The 26463-nt window shown below is 35.5% G+C and overlaps 1 protein-coding gene across 11 annotated transcripts in view; it reads left to right on the forward strand.

Annotated features, from left to right (window-relative positions):
• The first annotated feature begins 474 nt into the window (after positions 1 to 474).
• LOC149303046 (myocyte-specific enhancer factor 2C-like) overlaps positions 475 to 26463 on the forward strand; it is a 56206-nt gene continuing 30217 nt past the window's right edge. For all 11 annotated transcript variants that reach the window (XM_089481920.1, XM_089481925.1, XM_089481921.1 and 8 more), the window contains exons 1-2: positions 475 to 528; positions 12220 to 12423. In XM_089481920.1, coding sequence (XP_089338046.1) covers positions 475 to 528; positions 12220 to 12423 — 258 coding nt within the window. The remainder of the gene's footprint in view (positions 529 to 12219; positions 12424 to 26463) is intronic.

Genomic DNA, 26463 nt, shown 5'->3' on the forward strand with positions numbered 1-26463 from the left:
CAGTAAACAAAACACACTTGTAAACTTTATATAGTGCTTTAACAAGGTGTAAACTTTTTGGAATGGTCACAATTAGAAACTATCATTTAAATAACAAAGCAAGTGTATAATAAAATTAGTGAACTAGTCCGCTAAACACAAATTCAATTTGGAAAAGACATATTCTTGTGATTATAGTAGTAAGAGGTCACTGGTTTTATGTCTATTGTGTGCGAATTTTAAAAGGCCGGCATATCATATCGATAGGCCTACGTTGACGGCATACAGAGCTTTAACAATGTTATCTTTTAAGCTTTGCTATTAAAGTAATGTTGACCTTGTGCATATTTTGTTTTAGGCACGAATGACGGGATCTGGGAATTGAAAAGTGCAAAAAAAAGAAAGTGAAAGAATTGTTGAAAGAAGGAAGAGAGAAGGGAAGAGGAAGGGAAATACATAGCTTCAAGGACGAGGGAAGAAAGGAAAACGGGGACTATGGGGAGAAAAAAGATTCAGATCACGAGGATAATGGATGAACGCAACAGACAGGTAAGAAAATACAGCTATTTCTCGGGAAAACTGTTGTTGGCTGTTCCCATCAGGATACAAAGTAATGAGTCCTTCCTTAAGAATCACACTCATGTAATTAATCACAGTGAATACATTAATAGATGCCGTATGTAGAAACATTTTGGGTTTCGTTACATTGTAAAATAATTGACAAGAAGAGCAATGGTGGCACTAGCGCAGCAACTTGCATGGAGGCGGCTTGTCATGTTCGTGGGAAAAATGTGCCACCGTCTAATCACAACACTGTATAGTAATGGGAAATAAGGTTTTGTCTTACAAGGAAAAAAAATAATCGAATCTGCAAGCTTTTAGTTCTAGGCTTGTTCATTCTGTTCTTATTTTCATCAGCCAACCAACAGAAGTCGAGGAGAGTTCAGAGGGGTACTCAAACGGTGAATGGTTTGCAGGATAACGGACTAAGGGATCTCAAAATGAATAGCTTGGAGGAAAGAAGACAGAGAAATACTTAAATGGGCTTTAACAAAGTCCAGGATCCAAAGCTTAGATGTAATGTAAGGATGTTTTACTTCACAGAAAGGGTGGTAGATAAATGGAACAGCCTCCCATCAGACGTGGTAGAGGCTAAAACAGAGAGGAATATAAACATGCATGGGATAGGCATGAAGCAATATTTAAGATAAGACCAAGGCCTTATTAGAGTCATTATAAAAGGAGAAATGGGCAGACAAGATGGGCCAAATGGTTCTTATCTGCAAATTATTTGTTTCTATATGTATACAGACCCTACATATTTATCTTCAAGATTAGCTGGACAAAGAGGAATTATATCTTTAGACACCTATTTATTCGCGGGGAAATGGCGGAAGAGAATTTGTGAGTAATTATTTGGAATCACACCAATAAATAGCAGTGGTCGTAATGAGATTCTTAGGTTTTTTTGCTGAATTTGGCAAGAAATGTCATTACCGATCACCTGAACTGGTGTGAGAAGGTCCTTTTGAGCGCTGCTTGTGGATAGAATAGTAACACAACTTGGCAGCCACAGGACTAGTGCATTTGGGGGCCTTCGCACTGAATGCACTTTGATGGAATTTAACCTAGAAAACTATTTAACTGCCCATTGGACACCTTTTACAATTGTAACTTAGTAGCCCATATGTGTTCAGGGTACCCTTTAAATAATAAATATGCATATTTTACATTGGCGCTTACATTCTTCCTATATATCGTGCAGGCCCATGGAACTACATGTAAATACTTAATACAATACACAAATTACAAACATGTTTTCTAATAAACTCATTAAAAAAATTACTGAAAAGGGGATCTATAGCAAAAGAAATTCTCTTCTAATAATTTTATTTATTTGAATTAAATTTGAACCGACACAGGATTTTTTTTTCTAAAGAAGAAAATATCTGCATTCTATCTTCCAGTAATTGTGCTTTAATTGTTCCACATTCTTAATTATCTCACTTCACACCTTTAAAAAGCTTCTTCTAAGTGGGGCTTCATTGTTCTGTGTGCAAGTGCTAGATATTTAAACTTTGACTTACAGAAAGATTTTTTTTTTAAAAAAAGCATTTGTTAAAAAAATAACCTTTTGGGGTATTTCTTATAGAGATTGCAGAGAAGGAAAGAATTTCTACAATTATTACAGCTATCTATCTATCTATCTATCTATCTATCTATCTATCTATCTATCTATCTATCTATCTATCTATCTATCTATTGATCTATCGATATATCCATCACTTATCTCTTTACTTATTACCTAAAACCATGGTAAGGGCAAAAATCTTTTTAGACAAAAACATCATCATTTTTTAAAGTAAGATTTCATAATTTATGACGGGTGGCGACGTCGGCATGAATGTGCCAAGCTACACTGAACACGCCATGACAGACTGTATTCCACGGTTGGCTTTCTGTTTTTCCTAATTGTTTGTCTCCACTTTTCTGCTTGGCAAGGAATCGAAGTGGGAGCTACATAATGCAGCTCACATTTATCTGGCTAATTAAGACCTGACAAATCATAGCATTGGCACATTACATGCTTCATCAGACAAAGTCCTACTTTTCAAATATTAGTAGTAAATGGGTCGTCTATGGTTACTCGACTAATTGCTCATACAGTTGGCTTATTTAGCTTTTCTAAGCATTATGAGAGGTAAATTTACAGGCAGTAATACGATTATACACAAAAGAAATGATACCCTCCATTCCAAATTGTCAAAGGGAATCAGGAGCTTTAAAGACAGATTGATGCAAATGGTTAACTATTGACTATAGAAGGTATAATATGCTCATAGTATCCCAGAACCACGTTGTGTTCGCTAATCCAAGTTTAAGTTAAAAAGGCTAATTGTTAATTAGAAAACCCTTTTACAATTATGTTAGCACAGTTAGAAATTTCCTTGTTTTCCATGAAAACAGCTAAGTGACCCCAAACTTTTGAACAGTATTGTGTATATACTATATACTAGGCTGCATTAGAGAAAGCCTTGTTTATGTATTTAACATGGATCAATATGTAGGAATACCCACATATAAAAAGTAAACAATGAAGAAGCATATGCTACATAAGTAAGCCTGTTTTTTTATTGGTATTTATTTGGTATTTTACATTTTCCAACCTTTCAGTTTTATTTTTTTGTATTTTCTGAATTATATAGTGTATGTATATATATATATATATATATATATATATATATATATATATATATATATATATATATATATATATATAGGTGTTTACTATATATTATTAACGGACGGAATGACATAGTAATTTTGTATCAGTAGGATTGTGGGTAAAATGTATGCATACCGTATACTATGTGAGAAATGTAGCATGTATATACAGTATAAACCATTAGTATCAGTATTGAGGCAATGATCTTGAACCATAAATTGTGTCCTTTAAGCTCTGAAAAAGGTCTAGTCTTGGCCGTTGAGTGTTTGTCAATAGATCGGTTCATCTGATCAGTGGAAATTAGGACTCACCGATTGGATAAATTAGTGCATCAGGTCACATAATCAGTCGGATGTTAGTTAAATATTTATAACCTTAGACATTTTCAAGCCGTTTGGTTTATTTCAGATATATGATGAATAATCCGCTTTTTGCTCCTCCCAGTCCCATATATATACTTTTTGTATGAGAATTTTGACAGCTGGGTTATTTTCAGCACCATGCATGTTATGAACTTTAACCCTTCGCATTAAACCAATAAAGGCGTGATTGCTACTCCACTCATTCCTGAACTGTATAAATATCACTGTGGTTGTGAAGTCACAAGAGCGAACAATACGAAACAAATTCTATATTATCATGTTCCCTTCCTTTAGGACTAAAAGGTCCCGCATTTTTCCTCCCCATGATTATCACACCATCCTTTGTTTCCTACCTTAGAACCACATTTGCAAGAGGGCTTCTGGTTTCGGTTTAGTTAAAACACAGTAATGGCTCTTCCGTTAGGGTATAAATTTCCATTTGTCCTATTTAGGATGTTGTCCAAATCTCTCATTGAAGCTTCTTGTTGCGCTAAAGACAAAGGTTTTGTATTTTCTAATGGCAAAATAAATTTAGATATTACCTTTTTTTATATAATGTAGCTTTAACTAGTCTTTTCCAACTAAACCAAATACTCCCATTGTTAAAAAGTATAATATTATACATTTCAGATCATGTGAAATGGGGGTATGGGGCAGCTTTAATTTTAGGGGTCAAATACATGTTAATGAGAGGGCATGGGATGTAAATTGCAGCCTCCTGGGAGTTAACTTAATGTCAGGTCTTAATGTAAAGATTATAAACATCTGTAAGCAACCGATGTAAAATTAAGGCTGATTGTACAAGTAATAACATATTAGCTGTGCAGATCTGAGCAATATTTCATCATACATGGTTGGAGTTGAACCCCCATTTGTGAAATAATAATATAAATAGTCGTTGATGTGCCTGACATTGAAAGCGGCATTAGAACCATGGCAACATATCTATTGTGACAGACGGCAGGGACTTGATAGCCAGCATGGCCTTGAGGGCAGCAACATCTGAATCATTAGCACATGTTGGTTTTGAGCAGCTCCAAAGCTCTATGTTCTCCGAAGAACCAGGGCACTTGGTTGGCCTAGACAAGAATGTTGAGATAATGAAAAGTAAGGGCTAAAGGTGTTTGTTGGGTGGGATGGGTTGAAGGTCCACAAATGGGTGCAGTTTGAGTCTTTTCCGTGCTCCTCTCAGGGATATTGATGTACTATTTATATGATTTCAGCTATTAGTCGTGAAATACTGAGTTTCAAAAAACAAACAAAAACCATGATTTACTACAGATACATTCTGCGCTGTCCCTGCAGAATACTTTTTGCTGTGGGCCAAACCGTAGAGCAATAATTCTGTCAATAGAAAACCACTATATTTGTTTTAATTGGTTTACAGTTTGCTTTTATAAATGAACATGAAATCCCCTTTTCATGTAGTCAATTTTTCAGTAACTTAGCAATTACTTTGGGTCTTTTTATTTTAACCTCTTCCAAGGGAGAGGTATCTGGCGCTTGGATAATTTGCTCAGAAAATATGAATTTACTTAAACTCTCAATATTGGGAACCTAAGTCCTAAAGGGGTGCTGGCAAGCTTGGGTATATGAACAAGACATACCATCACGTTTCCAAATATTTATGAATGCAGTGAATGTTTAAATGAACGTCTACCAAGGAGGAGACCAATGTCTTCTAAGGACTGGGACACATAATCAGGGATCAGATATTTAACCTCTTTAATATTTGATTGACTGTCCTCACTGGACACAGACACTAAATTGTCTGTAGAATATTTTTTTACTGATTAATTGGAAATTATTTAGAAAAATCCAGTAATGTGCATGGTCAACCATTTTATGGAGGCCACTTTCCATAAAATAGGAGGCATCACTCAGGCATCAACAATGGGAAGGTACAAAGGATTGATCTCTGCTGCATACATAGATAGCCCATACCCCGTAATAATGTAAATTATTTTCTAACATATAGATTAGAAGCCTTATAGCAGTCTTAATTAGGGCATGGTATTAGTCCATGATCTTTTGATATGTATTGTAGATTTACTGATATTTCTTGGTGTCTTTGAACAGTTTGAATAGGCAGTGCTACAATCCCAAACATTAAACTACAGATACATTTTGCTTTGAATGATATTTCCAAGATAGGTTAAAGGAAGAAATAATAGCATTATTTTAAAAGGACAATAGCTTGAGAAACAGAGGGTTGGGAAGAAGACAATGATATTCAATTAGTGGAGAACAAAGTCTCAATAAAGGAAAGGGGAAATTGGTCATTTAAATTAATTGGATTGATGCTTTTGCTCTTTTTTTATTATAACATCAATAATGATATACAAATGGATATTAACAGTGCACTCCAAGACCCATGCGTTAAAAAGAACATAGTTCATGATACAAACGGCTACATGTATCAATAAGGACTATCAGGAACAAAAAGTACACTTACAATAAATCATTATATTCCCCTTGAATGTAACACGTACACATATATTGTACAGCCGCATGTTTTTAGCGCTTACAACAAATATTGTTGACAGATATAGAATTATGGCTAGCTCACCAATTTATACTAAACAAGGAAAACGGCGAATAGAGAACATTGCCGTCAAATAAACATGTCAACGGGGAATATCAAAGAGACGTATAGTGCAATAAATCCCTCTTAACGGCGCTCAGATGAGTCATTGAAAGAAGTGAATGTTACCCTAACCGGAACCTTTCTTAGATCAGCCTAGTGCACTATTACATGCTCGTTACTTCAGAACATGGCTCCATATTCCCTGCTTTTTACTTGTTCTTTATTTAGCATTAGTTACATTTTTAGATATAAGAGCCTCCATCCTCTGTCTTAAATCCCAAGACAAAAGCTTATATTACAAAAAAAGACCTTGTGTCCCTTTCTCTTCAAAGTATTTTTTTTTTATCTTGCAAACCCAGAAAAAAATTCACTGTTAGGAAAAGTGGATTTCTCTATCGTCTTTTTTTAACTTTTCAGTTGTCCAAGTTTCATTTTATATAAACGTTGTAACATGAAACATCTGTCACTTGCATTTCATCTTAACCTCGTTGGGATTTTTATTGCTGCGATAAGTTAAAATTCAGGTAAAACTTAGATAAAATATCTTGGGTTTGTAACCTTTCAGGCATAGTTTTATGGAACAAAGAAATAAAGTATCCATTGTCCGTACGTGCTGATGCAGGTAGAGTTGGAGAGCCGTGAGAGCTCTGATTTCTGATTTAGAGCGAGGTTGGAGCTCGATAACCTCACAGTTCGTTGTGTATATTGAAAATTAGCCAGCTGCTAGCCTTTTCTCCTCTCTCCCTCTCTCTCTATCTCTCGCTCTCTCTTAAGGAGCGATTATCATGGCCCTGGGGGGAAAGAGAGCTAGAGGTGGGAAACACAACTGAAGTCATTGTGAAAAGGAAGAAGTTACTCTTTTCCTGTTTTGACAGGAAATGGAGACAAATGTGCTTCCTGACCATTCTCACATTAGAGAATTAAGTTTTTATTGACCTTTAGGTTACGCACATTTCTGCCTAATCAAATCTTGAAGACCCGTGCTTAACATAAATATTTGCGGCCTATTCAGTCATTAAGAATATTTAAATAACTTAAACTATATATAAGACTAAATGTTTTTTTTATTGTGGCTCGAAAGTCTTTTCTTCCGTAAATCTTCCACTTTTTTTTCCGTAAATTTAATATCTCTCCATCTTAATATTTACCTAATACTAATACTTTATGTCGGGGAGAATCCTTCATGGTGGATGAGATTCTAGAAAAAAATATTAAGGTCTTGTTTATATTATCTCCGATGAGAACAATTTATTGTGATAATAGTTTTGGTCTCGGAAAATTTACAGATGGTCTCAGTAATAAATGTATTCAGTAGTTGGTCATTATTTCATAGAAACTGACTCCCATGACACTAAGCCAAACGTCTGTTTGTCTACATGAGAGACACGATTTGTTAAATAAAATAGTTTACCATATTTTGGTTTTTCGCCCATCCTGCTTTCCACCTTAAAGATTTAGCAGCCTCCAAAATAAATAAAAATAGTTTTTTTAGGGTATTTACAAACTGTGGATTTGAAGGCTTTGATGGTGAGATAGAGAAATGCTGAAAGTTGAGGTTTCGGTACTACAGACAGCATACTGTATATAGAAAGTCTATCTACAGTACTGTGGTCAACATCTAGTCTGATTTGAAAATAAGGTTACGAGAAAATAAAAATATTTATACCTGGAACACTTAGAATGTGCAAATTTTCTCAGCATATTTGTCACGTTGGTTTCCATGTATACATATTTTTCTATTCCGATGGATGAAAATAATCTGAATAATCATGTAACAGTTTGGATTCCATATGTGCAGCATTATTTATCTACTCTGGTTAAGGTGCTATGGAAAATTCCACTGAGTCGCAGCGCAGGCTTCAGAAACGAGCAGATTCCACCAATTATTGGCATAATCCATTTCTTTCCACCTTCCTTCAATGTTCCCGCAGAGAAACTTTCCATTCTTCTGCCATTGTGAACTTCAGCAGAAGGAAAATAAATACAATAATTAAAAGTTGAACTTGTATTTTTGTTATTAAGTACCTATATCTTTTTATCTGTATTGTACTATAACATAATGATAGGTCGAAGGTTGAACTATAGAGTTTAAAGGGACTGGTGTGTCCCGGGAGGTGAGAAAGCTGAAGATGAGCCTCCGTAGGCCCATCGTGGATCCATAGGGGCTGCTCCCAGTGTAATTCTTGGTTGCTTGCCATGGGGCTGCATTCACATGCTCCCAGTGCTTTGCTTGATTACATTTCATTAGGCTGCATGCGCATGCTGTCCATGTTTTGCTTGGTTAGGTGCCATTGGAATGCATGGTCATGCTTCAAGTGTATTGCTTGGGTGCATGCCATTGGGCTGCATGCACATGCTCCAAGTGTATTGCGTGGTTGCTTGCCATGGGGCTCCTGGTGTATGTCCCTACCTTGCAGAATATTAATTAACCCAGCAGTGCCCTCTAAGTGCCAGTGGTATAGATGTCTGTTGAGAAGGACAGAGGGGGGCGCTGTGTTTATCATACTATGCTGTCATATGGGAAGTTTACAAAATAAAATACATATATCTAACAAAAACGGGTAAACTTTTCCTGTACAGGCAGTCTATTAACTGCACTCTATTATACATTAAGTAAATAAACTTGAATAAAATAAACTGCTGATGGTTTATTCAAATAAAAACACGATCAAGTCTACTTGATTGAATTCTTCTTGATGAAAGAATTATTCCTGGGAAGGATTTGGGTATTTTATATTACCAGGAATGTCTTTTCCAATTCACCATTTAGTTATACTTCAACCAAATACATATTAGGTATTGAGTAAAGGGGAAAACTCTTACTGTCCCATCTCATCCCCCATCCGTTTACATGTATCCTAATAAGTATACAGCATACTTTTAAAATAGTAGCGTGTTGTAAGTGAACAACCAGCAAGTTTACCGACGGACAGCTGACCCAACATGACTGGGTTTTTCTCATCGTGGGACTAGATCAGTAGCTGTGATGATTGAAGGTGGAACATCAGTTGTGGTATGGGTGACAGAGCAGTAGAACCTTTCCATCAAAGAACCCACAAACCTACAAGCAGACAGCTGTTTGCATATCACTGGCTGTCCACCGTGCTAGTCTCTGCTTTGTGATTATTCATCAAATACATATGGTTTCATATTTTCATTCATTCAATTCTTAAAAACAATCTTAGAAATATATTCAGCTCAGTGAGTAATATTCCTTATTTACCATTTATGGTATGATTTTAATTCATTTTCTCATTTTTCCCGATTTACCCTGTTGATTTGCACCCTAATGCTTTTTCTCATGTTTTTAACTCAATAAACTTGGTAAAGAGGTGTTTAGCGGCTGGTTTATTTTCCTGCCACCGACTCCTTAATTTTGTCCTGTTTATGGATTAACCAAATCCCTGTTGGGCTGTCTTTCTTACTGCAGACTACCTGCAAGCAGCCAAACATCCAGAGTTGAGATAATCACAGTTAGCAGCCAGATCTAAAATCCTATGAGCCATGGCTACCTGGATCCTTTGGTGCTTTAGTGCATTGCTGGTATGGTTAATTTGTACATAAAACAATCCATAAAACTAATTTATGCCAGAGGTAGAAATGCTCTTGCTGCTGAAGTGGGGGATCAATATATTTTAAGTAAAATACAGTGTTGTGGGCGATGGAGTCCACTTCACCTGGAGTAACCTAGGCTGTTTACCATTTCTTAAAATTCCACCTGTAAAAAAATTATTTTGCCCCATTTTTTGGAGGCTTGAGATCCATAATTGCTGCTATTGGGATCATGGGAGATCCTAAAGTAATTTCTTGATCCTTGGTTCTTTCATAAGTTCATTGTCCTTTGGACACCAAAATTCACATTAGAATGTTTAATATACCGTACTTCTGAACAATGTATTCTGTTAGCTGTATCAGTAATGAGTGTGAAAGCTCTTTAAGCTGGAAGGGATAAACGCTCAGACTGAAAGCATGTGAGAGCCGCTCCTTTGAACGGTTATAGACCTACTGACTGGCTTTAAAGTGCTTGCAAAATCCTATGGCATTACCAGCTGGCATTCAAACATTCAGGGGGTTGGCAGTTGGTTTCAAATTGCATTTGGAATGTAACCATATAAAACAAGGTTTTAAATGGCATCCACTGGAATTTTGTGTTTCTTCTGTTCAAAAGTTCGCTGAATTCCGTACCGTACCATGAGCAGTATAAAACGCAATGTATAAAAGAGCCACTCTTATAAAACACAGAATTATATCTGGCACCTGGTATTTTTCCACCTGCTTCATTATGATAGCAAAGTCTTGTTCTAGTATTTTTACTTTGTACCAGGTATATATTAAAGAAAGTTATAAAAGTGCCAGGAGTTAACTATATCGAAAAATCTTTTTGGCAACTTTTACCTCTCTTTGTTCTTGTATTTTACAGAGTTGTGGAATACGATGGCTCTATAGATTATATATCAATAAATTATTTGATATATATATATATATATATATAATATGCTTTTTATAAAAGCAAAAAAAGAGAATTCTATGTGTAACTGAATACTCAGTTAAATCATCGGATGACAGTATCCCTTTACAAAGAGAAATGTATATTTAATAAAAAAAATAATATTGTGTAGACATAACTGCCAATCTCCTGCACAAAGTAGAGGCAGGTTCTTAAATTATTAATTGATTTTAAAAGATATGTGATTTATACAACAACAAAAATCTCTACTGCTTTTAATAACGTGGTTGTCAGACAGCGCCTGTAGTGCATTGCATATTAATATATTTCTTCCAACAATGGTGTGCATGTTTTATTCCAAATACAAAATTACAATTGTCAATTAGATTCTAATCTAGTCGTGAGAAGGAACACCTTGTTTAGATCGTTTTTGTAAGTGGAAGTATTGTCATAAATCCATGCCGCTAACCCATCACCATAACAACCTGATCTCATGTCTCAACACAACATTCAAATGCTGCAGTATTCTTAGTTATAGGACTCATTCCAATAAAGATATACATATTTAAGTATCTTAACTGTTATGAACCAGAGCAACATATTGGGTTTTCTGGCTTGGGTACAAGTTAGTCATTTAAAACTGGATTGGATGTCACTCATACAATATTTTTATATTTTTGTAATACAGTAACTGATGTATCATCTTTTTTTTCTGTAATGCGGCGTGAATTCTTGCCGTACGTTTTTTAGAAGCAAATATCTATGGTTCAAAGCAAGTGCTTAGAACAAGTCTAGAACCTTTGCATGTGTCGGAACATGTGGAAATCGGTACGATCATGTTCCACCAAACGGGAGGACCAATAAGCAATAATTTGGAGGGAAGAAGATGCAGGGGACATGTGATAGAAACATTGAAATACTTAAAGGGACATTTCTTTCAAAGGAGTAGAAATGCTAGAACAAGAAGTCATAATGTAAAAGTAGAAGGTCAGTGGCTTAGATGTAATGTTTGACTTTACCGAGGACAGTAGAAGTGGTAGAGGCTAATACAGTGAGCAATATATATGTATGGGATAAAAATAAAGCTATCACATGGCCAAGGACTAGTAATGGTCTTTAGGAAAAATGGCAGACTAGATGGGCTGAAAGGTTCCTATCTGCCATCAAATTCTATGTTTCTATTTTTCCAAAATGAATTAAGTAATGAGACAACAAAATCAGTGGCACTCATGTGTACCCAATATCCGATTTCTGATAATCTATTTTATTCCATAATTTTTGAACCATCAAAAATTCCTGTGGTTATACAGTACAGACATCTTACCACCTAGAATGTTGAAATGAAAACTGAGATAAGATATGCCTGTGAATGATGGATATTCAAATTAATGATGTATAGAATATAATATATTGTGGGGCACAAGTGAATCCTCACAAAATCCATTGATGGCTCCCTCTGGCCTGCAAACCCCCTTTTCTGTGTGGTATTTGAATCTAAATTATTGCTTTGCGTTTTTGTATACAATTAAAAAAAAAAATTAGAAACTAAAAAAATCCATCCCTTCAATAGAATGTTTAAATAAAATAAAAAACACTGTTTTTATTTTTTCCCCTCTAGGTGACATTTACGAAGAGAAAGTTTGGGTTAATGAAGAAGGCTTACGAATTGAGTGTTTTATGCGACTGTGAAATAGCGCTAATCATCTTCAACAGCACTAACAAACTGTTCCAGTACGCTAGCACCGATATGGATAAGGTTTTGCTCAAATACACAGAATACAATGAGCCGCATGAAAGTCGAACAAATTCAGACATTGTAGAGGTAAGACCGAGTAGATTATTTCAATCATTATTATTCTGCATAGACACTATTAACTCTTTCTGATATATATATACATATATATATACATATATATATATATATATACATATATATATATATATATATATACATATATATATACATATATATATACATATATATATATATATATATATATATATATACGATGCAAACTAAAAGTGGCAAAATCTTTTTTCTGAATATGTATTTTGAGTAGTAGTAAATCCCTCCCCCACGACAAAGGGTTAAATGAGCAAAAAGTACTTTTTAACGAGTGTAAGGTACATTCTGATTATTTGTATTCATTATTAAATGTCAATGTATTTAATATTTTTTTATAACATGTTAAATATATTCTGATTGAAGATATAATATACATTATTTTTGTGTATATCTTAAATCTATTTTTTGATAAAGATTCACATAATCCCAACAAAGCAATGTGTGCTCCATTTCGTCTACATTTCTGGTGTATTCAAATGTTTCAAAGTAAAAATGTACCATTTTGTCTACTTTTCTGATGAGTTGGCTGTGATGTCCTGCTGAGTTGATTAGTGATCTCCTGACTTCCAGATGTTTGCTCTGACTCTTAATTATATAGTAAGATCACAGTGACCCAAAGGCAATATAAATTAAATTCTAGATCTATTCAAGAAAATGTAAAGAAAAGCATTTTGTGAATTCTGCAAATTTCATATATACATTTATGTCTTCAGATTTATAGCAAAATAATATAATTTGCTATCAAAAGGTTTTTTGGTGTAATATCTCTCTTAACAAACTGAAGTTTCATGTTTGAGTCTAATTTAACTCTTTCTGGTCTTTGAGTGGAATTATGTATCTCTTATTCTTGTTTTTCTTTTTTTATAACTTTCTTACTTCTTGGCATATTATTAAATATGGTGTCATTTATTTCATTTTGCAGAAAGCTAGATTAATTGGGCTATGTGATATCATTTTACCCCAATTTTACCCCCAATGCCACAATCACATTTCTAAAATGTCTCATCCCTAGGTAGTTGTTGCTATTCTATATGATATACTTCCACTTATGGGATATTTTATTTGCATTTTTTTCCTCCTCTTCTTTTTATGCCCTCTGGGCTTTTGTCACAGTGATAATCAGCTATAACCCTACAACTATAACTTTTTCAATGATGAAGCTTGTTTGTTGCCTTTACTTTCTCTTTTAGTTGAAGGGTTAAAGCTTTTTGAATCTGTTTAAGATTTTCCGTAAAGAGATATACTGATGCATTTTACGTGGATGGGCACACATAATTTGCAGTTTGGTTACTGTTTATCATAATCATCTGTTACCAATCCTCCCACAGACCACAATAGAAAGGGGGGAAAAAAAGATACCATATTTCACCGTAAAATCAATTCCCTCCCAAACAGGGTTATTTGCCTTATTCTGCCTTATCTTCCCTTTCTTTTCCTTTTCTGTATTTGATTTCCATCTGCTGAATTTTCTCTTTGTTTCTCTTTCTTCTTTGTTACTGTGCCGCATGCTTCACAGTTACCCTCCTAGGGCTGGATTCGTTTCCTGAGATCAATTTATCTCTTGTGATCAAACACCCTTTTTTTAATGTAGGTCTACATTTACACTTTAAACTCTTCTTCCTTCAACGGAAACCACTTTTTGCAGATTCTATCTATCAATGTATCTATCTATCTATTTATTACAAATATGTCACAGACAGCCAGTCTATTCAGAAAGATGGGTTTTTTCTCATTAAACCATAAACTCAAACGTATGTTAAAAAAAAAAAATCTTACATTCATTTGTTGCACTATCCCTTCCTAAATGTAGGATTAATAGTCAGTTTATTGTTTTTATCCTCTGTTTATGGTGAGTACAATAAATATAATAGCTTCAAGTTTGATTCTCAGCCTTATACCTGTCTTTAGCAAAAGGATCAAACATAGTTGAAAATCTTTCAAGTTACATAGGAGTAGAATGGCAGTGCCCTGGACTGCCGATAATACCCCAAAATCCAAGGGTGTGCCATCCGTACCAGTTTCACACACGTAAGCCTTAATGGAGCTGAAGAGCCACTGTTGAGCTTGAGCCAAGCTAGCTTGGAATCCTCTTTTTGTTATATTATGGTCTGTAAAGGTGCTTGTGAGGGCTTTCCTTATGTTGCAGGAGATTCAGGCTTAGCTTGGACTCATGATTGTCAAGGTTAGGCCGCAGGTCAATTCTTGGCAGGTCATTAAATGTATCCTTTGGCCCTCTGGAGGACATTTACCCCTTAATGACAAAGCCCGTACATGTACGGGCTCAAAATGCATTGTTTTCAATGGGTTAAGGGACCGCCCATTGTCCTTAAGGGGAAAAATGTCTTGTCCCTTTTTTTTAACATTCCTTCTATCCCTCTGCTAGGACAATGTTTCAATCCAATGTGTAAATGACAGCGTTTCATTTGTTTTTATATCTACCATGGAGATGTAGGTGACTATTCAACATTTGTACCAAGCAGTATTTACAGTTCTGTAAGGAAAGCTTCTTTTTTTCTGAAATTTCACTTTCTGTCATGGATACGTTTAGCACATAGGAAACACTAGAAGTGTGAAAACGAACAGCTTGATGTCACCACTGGCATTGCAGTCGAGTTTCTAAGTTACAGAATAAACTGATACATTCCATATTACAGCATATTCTGTTTGAATATCAGAGGCTTGGTTTATTATAGTATGAAGAACAAATTCAAGAATTGCATTTCGTATTTTGAAATTACCTATGTCCTAGTCGTTTCTGAACACTAAAAGGGATATATATATATATATATATATATATATATTACCGTTCAAAAGATGGATCAGAAATACAACGTGGATATTGCTGTTGTAAATGACTATTGTAGCTGAAATGGCTGATTTTTAATGGAATATCTTCATAGGTGTACAGAGGTCCTTTATCGCTCCCATCACGCCTGTGTTCCAATGACATGTTGGCAAGTTTAAAAAGCTAACTGGTTGTTAGAAAACCCTTATGCATTTATGTTACAGCTAGAAATGCCCCTGTTTTCCATGAAATAGGCTAAGTGACCCCAAAACTTTTGAACAGTAGTGTAGCTATATTTGAAGTGGGTACACATTAAGGCAAGTGCCCAAAGAATAGCTGCAAAACATATGTGGGTCTGACATAGTGATAACATAGCAGGATGTGCTTTAATATGTTGGTGAGGGCCGTGTACTGAAAGCTTATCACATTAGAACTAGAGACAGATGGGATTCACAGTCACAAGATTAGAAGTTGTAGACCTGAAGACAGATAAGACTGTGCCTGGTCCTTAAAATTGGAGGGAATGAAATAAAAGAATCATCAAAGTCTTCTAGTCTTCAACCACACACACATATATATATATATGTTCTCTCGCCATGAAGTACCACCCCATACCATAAATGCCTCACCCTACCAATCTACTGCCTCACCCAGTACCTTCCACCCAATGCATGGCACAATGTACCTCTGCACCCCATCCCTCCTCTTCCTTAAATGCCACAATGTATCACACTTACCCATACCCAGCTCACCCTACACATCACAATCAACTGCTCAGCGTGCATGCCAAAACCCAACCTCTCCCACATTGTTCCACCAGAACCTAAGTCCCTCCCAGCGCGACTGACAAGTCCCGCAGTGACACGCCTTATATGTGTATGTAAACAGTCTTTTTCTGATCAATCAATTGTATCTTGAACAAAACTAGTTAAGAAATTACCCTTCAAGAGGAAATTATATCATATGGGTAGAAATACAGCCTCAAACAGGGAAGTTCAATACAGTCACCCTTGGCAAAATGTACCATTGACATGTGACGATACACGTGTTTGTAGTACCCGATGCATACCATTCTGGCACACCGCAGGTTAACACTAAGAAAATGTGAGCGTAATTAATTGTTGAATAGACAGACTGATCCAGCTTCATGTGACATTCCTTTCATACTGCTCAACCACGTGCGCCTTCGGCAGAAATCCTACAATCCCATTTGGTTGATTGTCTTATTTTGCATTAGCCTGTCAAATCTTAAGAGCTAGCGGTGGGTTCGGTGACCTGGCTTGTGTCAAGTCACCTGTTGGGATGTTTTGAATGGGATTGTAGGGAAAAAAATCCTCTGTGTCAATTACTTTTAAAGGTTGCAGAGTTAATAACTAGCTGTGCGGTTAATTAGATTTTCAAAGTGTCTTCATATCAATTAAGTCATGTATCTTCAAATGTGCAGTAAATAAGCACTTTATCTTTGTGGTGTTGTTTGTACCACTTAAACACAGAGAGAGACAGAGAGAGGGAGAGAGAACTGTAGAGCATAAAAATACATATAAAAAAATATATAAAATAAAAAAATATAATATAGAACATATTTACAGCAAAATGTAACATTTTTAGGGTTTGGCTTAACCTTTATGTTCTTTAAAAAAGTGTCTATATAATAGGCTACCTGTATGTAAAATGTAGCATTCTGAGTTAAAACAGAAGTAGAAAACCTAGAGGGTGTTATTTGAAGTTAGAAGATAGAAGGATGAGGGAAAAAGTAAGAAAATTCTTTACTTTACAGAAAAAGAAGTAGATATGAGATATAACCTTCTATCATCAGGAATTTAAGAAAGCTTGGGAAACTATCCCATGGAATAAAAAAGTAACCTGATGGGCCAATTGGTTCTTTTCTGCTGTCACAATAGATGTTTCTATGTTTTCGTACTTAAATCATTGGGTTTTATGTCAGATTGTTTGTGTAGTATTGGAGAACTGGTATTCAGCTTCTGGAGATTCTCATTTCATTGACACTCCTAGATCTTATTGTTGGTTAAATGCTTAGTTTTTATAGTGATGTCTATTTGATGATGATTATTATTATATTTTATTTATATAGCGCCACCAATTTACATATCGCTTCGTACAATACATATTCGCAGAAAATCACAAAACAGGAATTGACAGACTAAGACAAACAGATACATTAGAGAGTGCTCTGCCCGCCAACCTTACTATTGCAAGAGCTAAATATTTTATGTTTCATTCTGTAACATCTGTTTTGCACTTTTCTTTTGATGTCACACTCGACACTCATCTTGTGTGACATGAGTTCATAAACTGAAACATTTGAAACTTGATATTTGAACATAATGAATGTCTTTCTTTATAGGAAATGTATTTGCTTCCACCTAGTGATATTTACTTGATTTATGTATATGTCTGTGCAGTCTGTCTCTATCTATCTGTCTATCTATGTATCTCTCTGTTTCTCACTTTGTGTATCGATATGCCTGAAAGCAACCTGTTGATTGAGTTTCTATTTATTAGAATTATTATAAATTAGAATTTATTATGTAAATTGTTAGTAACAAATGGGCAAAATCACATTTGGAATTAAAAATGTGTGCAAATGATTTTGTATTTCGTATATGTTAACCCCCCCCCCCCCCAAGATTGCCATTTCCAGCTCCCAGTTATGCCCAAAATGTTTCTTATGTCTATCCGTATTTACATAAGGATTTGGAAAGGCTGGACTCCCATGCTACAGGAATTTATACAGTTTCCTGCGGGAATTAAATCTCGAGAGTTAGCTGCTGGAGTTTGTTTTTTAATCCTGTTAGCTCCAAGTTCTTTTTTTTTTTCACTAAATGCCTTCTGTTTGATTACCTAACGTGTTTTCTCGATTTTTTTTCATAATAGTTTTTTTGAACATTAATAATCAATGGAACTCAAATTAGGAAACTTGTTTCCTGTTTAGAAAAGAAATGGAGTTAAAATCTAGGCCTAGGAAGCCGGTTGGCACGTTGTCAACCTAAGTACGTGGAAAGAGATTTCGAAGACTTTGGTTAAGGACGAAATCTTTTTTAACGTAGATCATACTCTTCGTATCCTACGTTTGAAGTATTAACTCAAAGTTGCACAACTGTCTTTTTTTCCCTCCAAAACATATTTGGCTGACGCTTCGGAAAAATCTTACACACAATATTCTCATATGGCAGGCGTCCTGAAGTCTTTATTTCAATCAGGTCGTAGAAGAATGCTCTTTGTTTTCATTGACATTGTTTCACATAGTAACAGCTTGTTGTATTTTAGTCCCTTAGCCAGAGGGTAGGTTTATTTTTAAATCACTGAACTTTTTTTTCCTTCATTTTTCTAAGATTGGAAGCAGCTGAAATGCCCGGAGTTACAGGTTTAAGGTCTTGGTTTACAATACGCGAAGGGAAGTTCTATCTCCTCCTTCTTTTGTATTCCATCCCCCCCCCCCTAATAAATGTCTCTTAACTGGTAGTCTTCTAAAAATAGAAAGCAATTCGGCTAAAAATAGACCAGCTTGCAGTCTTGCCAAGGAAAATGAAGAGGAATAGGCGTGGAGTAATGGCTGAGTAACCCAGCACTATTCATTCAGAGATCCCTTTGAGAATGCGAGCGATGCTGAAGTGCCCTTGAAAAACCACAGGTCTGAACTGCTTTCTTCAGACTTCTGGGTGCCACCAAACATTTAAGCCCAAGGATATATTTTTTTCACATTGATCGTAAACACTTTCTCAAAGACAAGGCTTTGTTTCACAGGCGTTGCTATCTGGAACGTTACCGTTTTGTTGTGTATTTTTGGGCAATCTTACACGTATGCCCCGTACATACATAAGCAGCGCCGTGTAGCCAAGCACTCTCTCCATCCTCCTGTTAAATAATTGTTGCAAACCACAAACTGGATTTTTTTTGGATTTTTATTTTGTCTGATTGTAATATATTGCAATAAAAGCTAGTGATTTGGCAGACAGAAAGCACATTATGCTTTGTAGACATTTTTATGGTTATAGTAGTTTGCATGTTAAAAAAAAAAATAAAGAATTCTTTCCAAAGCAGCTTCTAGGTGAGAACAGGAAGACTGAAGAGAAAATAATTAGTTTTTTTATTTTATGTTATTTATCTAACAGTAATAATGGACAAAGGACAGCAGAATATAAATTTCAACATTTCTTCTATGGAGTATGTAAAACAACAGGAGATACAGAAATTTTATATATATATATATATATATATATATATATATATATATATATATATACACACACTTTTTCCTTAACAATCTGATCCGCCATCTATAATGATGGTATAATGTTCTCCTTTTTTCCATGTTTTAAGGTTGTTTATCCAATCAATCATTACCAGAATTGTATTTTTAGAATTATACTGGCACCTTCCCAGTTTCAGCTGGGGCATCAGATTTTGATTAAATGGTAGCGTTGGTTTTTATCTCAAATCTTTATGTTGGAATATGTGTGAGAATTGGAATCTGGCACCGGCTTGGTATGGTATAGTGCCAAGACGTGAAGCCCACGCAGGTGCAGTAGATCTGGGGCAGTCCAGTCTCGAATTCTGCCCTGTTTGTCACCGAAAGAGTTAAAGCTCTGATTAGCCTGTTTTCTAGCACAGTGACAGGGTGTGGAATAGCTTAGCTCAGCTTTCCTAGGCACTGGAACCTTAGTATTGTTTTGTCTGGTTCCTGTAAGACTGCTTGTGATAAGAGTTAGAAAACAAAAGATGATGAAGGGGACCAAGACCTTTTTAGGAAGAACTGAAGTCCTTGTGTCTGATCACATTTAAGTTGCATGGTCTCCTTCCTTCTTACGAGCCATTTTGTCTCGGTGAATGTTGACCCCCTTTCTGCCCCCATGCTGTTCTTTGTAATGCATGGAGACCACAAGTAACTCTTTTATGTAGTACACTGACTGTAATTGTCTATGTGGTGTATTAGTAATTACCAGGCTGAATTCCCATATTGTATCTTTATTACGGATATGGAAAATAGGACACACAGCCTCGCTCAGCCACATTCAGCCTAGATAGTGAGCTACTTATAGTTACGATCCTTAAGACAGGAGGCTTTCATGACCGAATGCATTTTTAATTTTAGCATGAATAACTCCATACTGTGTCTTAAGAAATTTAATATTTACATATTCAGCTCCTCTATTAATCAATAATCTAAAAATAGGCTACATTTTAATATGCCGCCACTAATTTTAATGTATGATACCGAATTGAAGCATGGAAGCTTAATAGGGAGCGGTGGTCAGATTTAATGCATGTGATAAACTAGTGTTTTTCGAAAACGCATATACTTGTAATTAAACATGCTTACATACCATATAATTTATTGCCTGCTACTGAAATATAGCTGCACTTTGTAACATATGGAGCCTGTAGCGTTGGATTCATTTGTAAAAGAAGCAGTAAAGTAATGAGCTATTTGTTCCAGTTTATACTTAACATAGCACAGCACATATTATGTATAACTCTAAGAATTAAATACTATTTGTAAAGTTGTAAATCTTCTTGGCACACATCTGCAACCAGTTATAATACAAACATAGCCACGGGTACTGATAAAATATAAATGTGTATATATATATATATATATATATATATATATATATATATATATATATACCGGTGTGTGTGTGTATATGTATATATATATATATATATATATATATATATATATATATATAATCACTAACATTGTATTACGGTTTCTGTGCACAGTGTGGCATATAACTGATATTTTTTTAAGAACTTTCCGCGGGTTTGTTTCAATAGAGTTAATATTAAAAAAACATCTCCCATAGACTACAACTGCAACAGCGCCCCCAGAAAAACGAATGGCCATGACGCATACTGCACCCATAAAATTGTGCATTCTTATTTCCTTAACTGAAAAATTCAGAAAAATGCAATAAGCATCTTATGTCAGTAATAATACAAGGTTTTATTTAACAGAGAAAAATCCATGTTACATTACATTGACAGAGATACAACAGATTCCATAGCTCTATTACAATAATATTAAAATTGTAAATAAATAATAAATAAATTGACAATATACAAATAAGATTAGCACACTTTAAAGGATATCAGTACAGAAGAGAGGCCTTCTCTTGCGAGTTTGTAGTCTATTATTAAATACATTAAATAACATGTATTTTAGGGATATAAGGATTACTATATTTCTGTTGGTTTGTTCACTATTAATACATCATACTATGTCATTATGGAATCCATACAATGGTATAAATAATGTAATTGAGTGTATGGATTCTATAGTGTAGGGTAAGACTTCTTTTAAATGGCTCATATTCAAATCAGGAATATTCCAAATGTGTTGACCGCTGGACACTCCAAATATTAACCATTTAATAGCCCAGAATAGCAGGACAGAGGTAGTCGTCAGGATAGTGAGATAGAGTGGCAAAATCGGGTCTGTCCCACTCAAAGTGGGACAGTTGGGAAGCATGGTCTGTGCTCATCAAATTTAACAGTGGTTTTGTTTTGTGGTTAGTACTAAATACATAACTTTGCTTGCCATTAAAAGCAGCTAATGTCATGTTGATGTGGTAAAATTAAAGTCCACATTTTTTGCATGGTATATCTTTCACATCTTTGTTTATTATATTCAAGAGCACCTAAGTAGTTAATTTTGAGCAGGAATTCAATTATTATGACGAAGGATGTGATTGGATGGTGCTGAATGAAACTATAAAAGCTGTTAAAATAAATAAAATCGCATTTTATATATCATGATGCGAAATCAATAACTGTTAACAGTAATTTAATTTTAACGTGAAAAAAATTTGCATGTACATCAGGTTTAAGAGCACATTTACTGCTTTGATCGGGCTTAGTGCGCATCAAATATTCAAAGCGGTTAAATTATAATAGAGCAATTACACTTAAATAACAAACAGCTGACCCGGGCTGAATAAAGTTCTTGCCAAGCAGCTGCTCCTGTTGTGCCATGGGGTGTTTAAAAAGCAGATTTGTGTAGCGGTATTTCAATAAACTGATGAGTAAACCAAGCAGGTCTGTTCTAATAATGTTTATACATCAATAATAGGAAAACCTAAAGCATACAAGAGTCCTTGGACAACAACTCCCATAACACAAAGCCAACTGTCATTAAGCCAAAGAAGAAATAGGCCAAACAGCTGAAACCTAGTCCATACACAGTCCAAACTTAGTCCAAGAACGTCCGTGTTTGGTTTTGGCTAGCATGATAGGAATTGTCGTTCTAGATAATCAACAGTTCTAGGGCTGTTTAAATGTGCTGCACTTTAACTCCCCCTAACCCAGTGTTTTTTATGCCCAGTATAATCCAATGCCAGTTTCACATGAGTTTAAATTCAGTTAGTAGGATTGTGAATGCAGAAAGATTGCTCTAGTAGATGGCTTTATGGGTATAATTTTTACACAATAGAAATAAATTATTTCAAGTACAATCAAGTAGATTTTGATTGAGAACATCAACAGTAGGAACAGTGTTAATATGTACCTGTCAATCATAGGTCCGCATGTTTTAAATGATAGACACAGGAAATTAAGTATATAAACGCTTAATTTTGGTGGAATTCTGTGGATAGGCGACGTTTAAAGAATATTAATATTAAAAAAATCGAAAATAAGAATTTATATGGTATCTCACGCTATCGTTATTGCTCCACATTTCATTATATTTATATATATAGCGCCAGCAGACTCCGTAGCGCTTTACAATGAGTCGAAAGAATAAATTTAAAGATGCAAACAGTACCAAACAAAATGAGAAGAGGGCCCTGCTCTTGCGAGTTTACAATCTAGTCGGTTGAGGGGGAGGTGAAACAGTAGGAGATGACTGCTTGGATGGGGATGAGTTGGCTGAGTCAGGATGAGCTGTAAAGGTTGTTGGTCCTTCCGATGGATTAGAAAGGGGGCTGGCTGAGGGTGTTATGAGGAAAGGTTGTCCACAATGTCCATGTAGATCCATGTTTTGGAACTCATCTTGCCCATATTCTGTAGCATATTACTAAACCCAGTGGCTACTCTTGTGCTTAGTATTAAAGCTTTTTTCTACATGTACACTGGCTGCACACTGTGTGTGTCCATTGTTCATTACCGATCTCTCCCACCTTCTCACACCATACATATGCTGACGCTCCATACGGAATAACATTTGGAAATCCAATATTAATATTTATTCCTGTGGGCCCTGACTCCCCAATGTTTTCTGCCATGGGCATTTGTGCATTTTAGAGATCTTTTTGTTCTTGCATTGGTTCAATTTCTATTATCCCCCCACTTATTTTTCCCCTTTTCTTTCTTGTGCCTTCTTTTCTCTTTCCAAGACTCAATACATGTGGATTAGCTACTTAAATGCAAAGAAGACCTATTCCACATCTCTAAGTGTGATGAAAGAGCATTTGGCTTAGTGTTTTTTTTATTCCCTCCCTTAGTATATCAGTCCAAGGCCAACGCTCTTTATGAAAATTTGAAAAATACTTAATAATTGACTGAAAAGCCTTGTGATGAATGATTTTGATTGTGTGACAGCTGTTTTAATTACTAGCAGTAACCAAAGCAAGTGTCACTGAAATCTTAGAAATATGAAATATCTGTTATAATTATTAAAAAGCTAAGCAATTTGACATAAACAGTAGAAACTTTGAAAGCTCCTGATACTTTGTCATATATGGCACATTGTGGCCAACTCAAAACATTCAGTTCACTTGCTCTGCTTCTCTTCTCTATGTAAATGTAATAATTTAGCGGTATATTGTATTACATATTTAAATTATTATATTTTTATTTTTGATAATGTTAATCAATTGAATTTTTTTTGATAGATAAAATAATTAAATGTAATGTATGCAAAATTATTAGAGCACCTGCTTTTTTAGTTGCCGAATGTAAACAGATGATAAAAAAAGTCTCTTTAAACAGTAATATGTTATTCATTAGAATTGTATGTTCCTTTTAACTTGAAAAAACACAATGTATTATTCTCTCCCTGTTTTTAGATTTGTTACATATTTTTATTTTCTTATTTGCTCCTCTTATATTAAACTTAAGATGATCTAAATTTTATTGTAATACTTCTCAATTGATGTTTTTCCCCTAAGTTAACATTTATTTTATTTATCACCTGCACATGGAATGTATGGAAAATCAACTTTAGCTACATGCCTCTGTAGTCAGATAACACCTTGTGTGTCAGTCTCCCTCTATCCGGCACCTTAAACCCTAGGTAGTCACCTACCTTGGCCACGATCTAGCTCTGTACATACATGGGCAGTAGGTCAAGTAGAGTCTTCATAAATAATGAAAAATACAGAAAACGTTTGTCATTGAATTAAGTTATTTATAAGAAGAAGGTTCTACTTCAAACGGTTTAATAGCTGTCATCCATATGACAAACATTCTCTCTAGTCATACTACTTCTGCAATTCGATTGCATAATACAGCACGGGAATTAATACAGTAAGGGAATTCAAAAGTGCGTGGGATAGGCTGAATCCAAGACGAGACCGAGGACTGATTAAGGTTTTAGACTAGATGGGCCAAATGGTTCTTATCTACCATCATTTTCTGTGCTTCTGAGAAAAAAAATGTATGAAAGTGTATTGACATATTGTTTTTAACCTCACTTTTATACAATATTTGTTACTTGGACAGTTGTATATGTGTTTATTATGAATCATGCTGACATCACCAAACATTAGCCCTAGGGCAGTGCCAGCGCCAATAAATTTCAGTGTAGGATATTGCAAAGCTCCATTGTTTTAACTTATTTCACTCGTTATCCTTTAGTCTTACATACTAAGTGTTGGGGTTATAAATGCTCAGTTGAAGCCCGCTGTCCATCTGGTGTAAGTTTGTTGGAACTTGTCAGGTCACTCGGTGCCGGATCAGGTAGGAGTCTCAATGCAGGGGCAGGTTCAGAACATGGCTGTAAGCCAGCTGATGTGTCCAGTTCAGGGCTGTGCGCTACTTTAGATTTTCTCTTAGGCGCCATCTTTAGGTATTCGGAGAGAGCAGGAGAAAAACAGGCAGGAAACTTGAAGCCCACTGGCAGGGCACGCGGCTAGGAAGCCCACTGGCAGGGCACGCGGCTAGGAAGCCCACTGGCAGGGCACGCGGCTAGGAAGCCTTCAGGCAACGATCAAACTGGATCGTTGACGTAGCCAAGAGTCATACACAGGAGACAGATCAAATGCAGCAAAGCAGTAGCTCAGTATACAGGGCCAGGAACACAATGCTCTAGCAATGAGGCTAGGCTGATGCCTGGTTTATATTAAGCCTTAATTGACCAAACGAGGGGCAGGTGTTTCAAGAGCATTAGGGAACAGCCTGGTCCAAGGAGAGGCAGAAGGACACTGTAGTCCAAGATCCACCTGGTGGAGTAGTGGATAGGTGATAAACCTAGAATCCACAGGGTTGCAGGTTTGCCTGACAGAACTACTCCTTCATATAGCAGTGCAAACTTGGGGAACTGAAATATTCACCAAATTTCTCCTGCAAACTATCCATTTAGTGGTTAATGTCCATGGGTATATTAAGTCACTTTTTGCCATGCCAATATTAGCTAAATATGTATTATGTTACTTAAAAGTAACTTTAAAGAACACAGATGCTACAAAGAGACCAAAAAACAACTCACAGTTCTGAGTCCATGTATTTATTCAAGTTAACCTTGTGATAAGTCTAAGCTCTGTAACAGTGAAAGTAATGTGTTCCTCAGACCTTAGTATATTCTGCTCTGTATTTAACCCCTTAAGGACCAAGGGGCGGCCCCTCAACCCATTGAAAACAATGCATTTTAAACCCGTACATGTACGGGCTTTGTCATTAAGGGGTTAAGACACAGAAAGAAAGTATAAGTCATTAGAAATGCAGTGTTGCATTTTAGTTTGACCCTACAAAAACTGAACTTAATCTAAATGATTTTCAGCAGGACCTCATCACCAACAAGCTATCTCAGATGGCGATGATGTGTATTCTTTATGTACTTATGTATGTGACATGTATTGCACAATGTGTGGGTGCGTACAGTAGCTACAAATCATGTGATCATGTAACTGAGACATACTGAGATTGAATGATAATAAAAAAACATAATAAAATAAGGGTTAATGTTATAATTAACTGGCTTTTGATTCAATTGGAAAGTTGATTATGCAATCAGCTCCATAAATTGTGTGCTATCAAGCTGAAAAAACAAG

The sequence above is a fragment of the Sceloporus occidentalis genome, unplaced genomic scaffold (assembly GCF_023333645.1).
Source record: "Sceloporus occidentalis isolate IW3139 unplaced genomic scaffold, rSceOcc1.0.p SCAF_16, whole genome shotgun sequence".
Taxonomy (NCBI): Eukaryota; Metazoa; Chordata; class Lepidosauria; order Squamata; family Phrynosomatidae; genus Sceloporus; species Sceloporus occidentalis.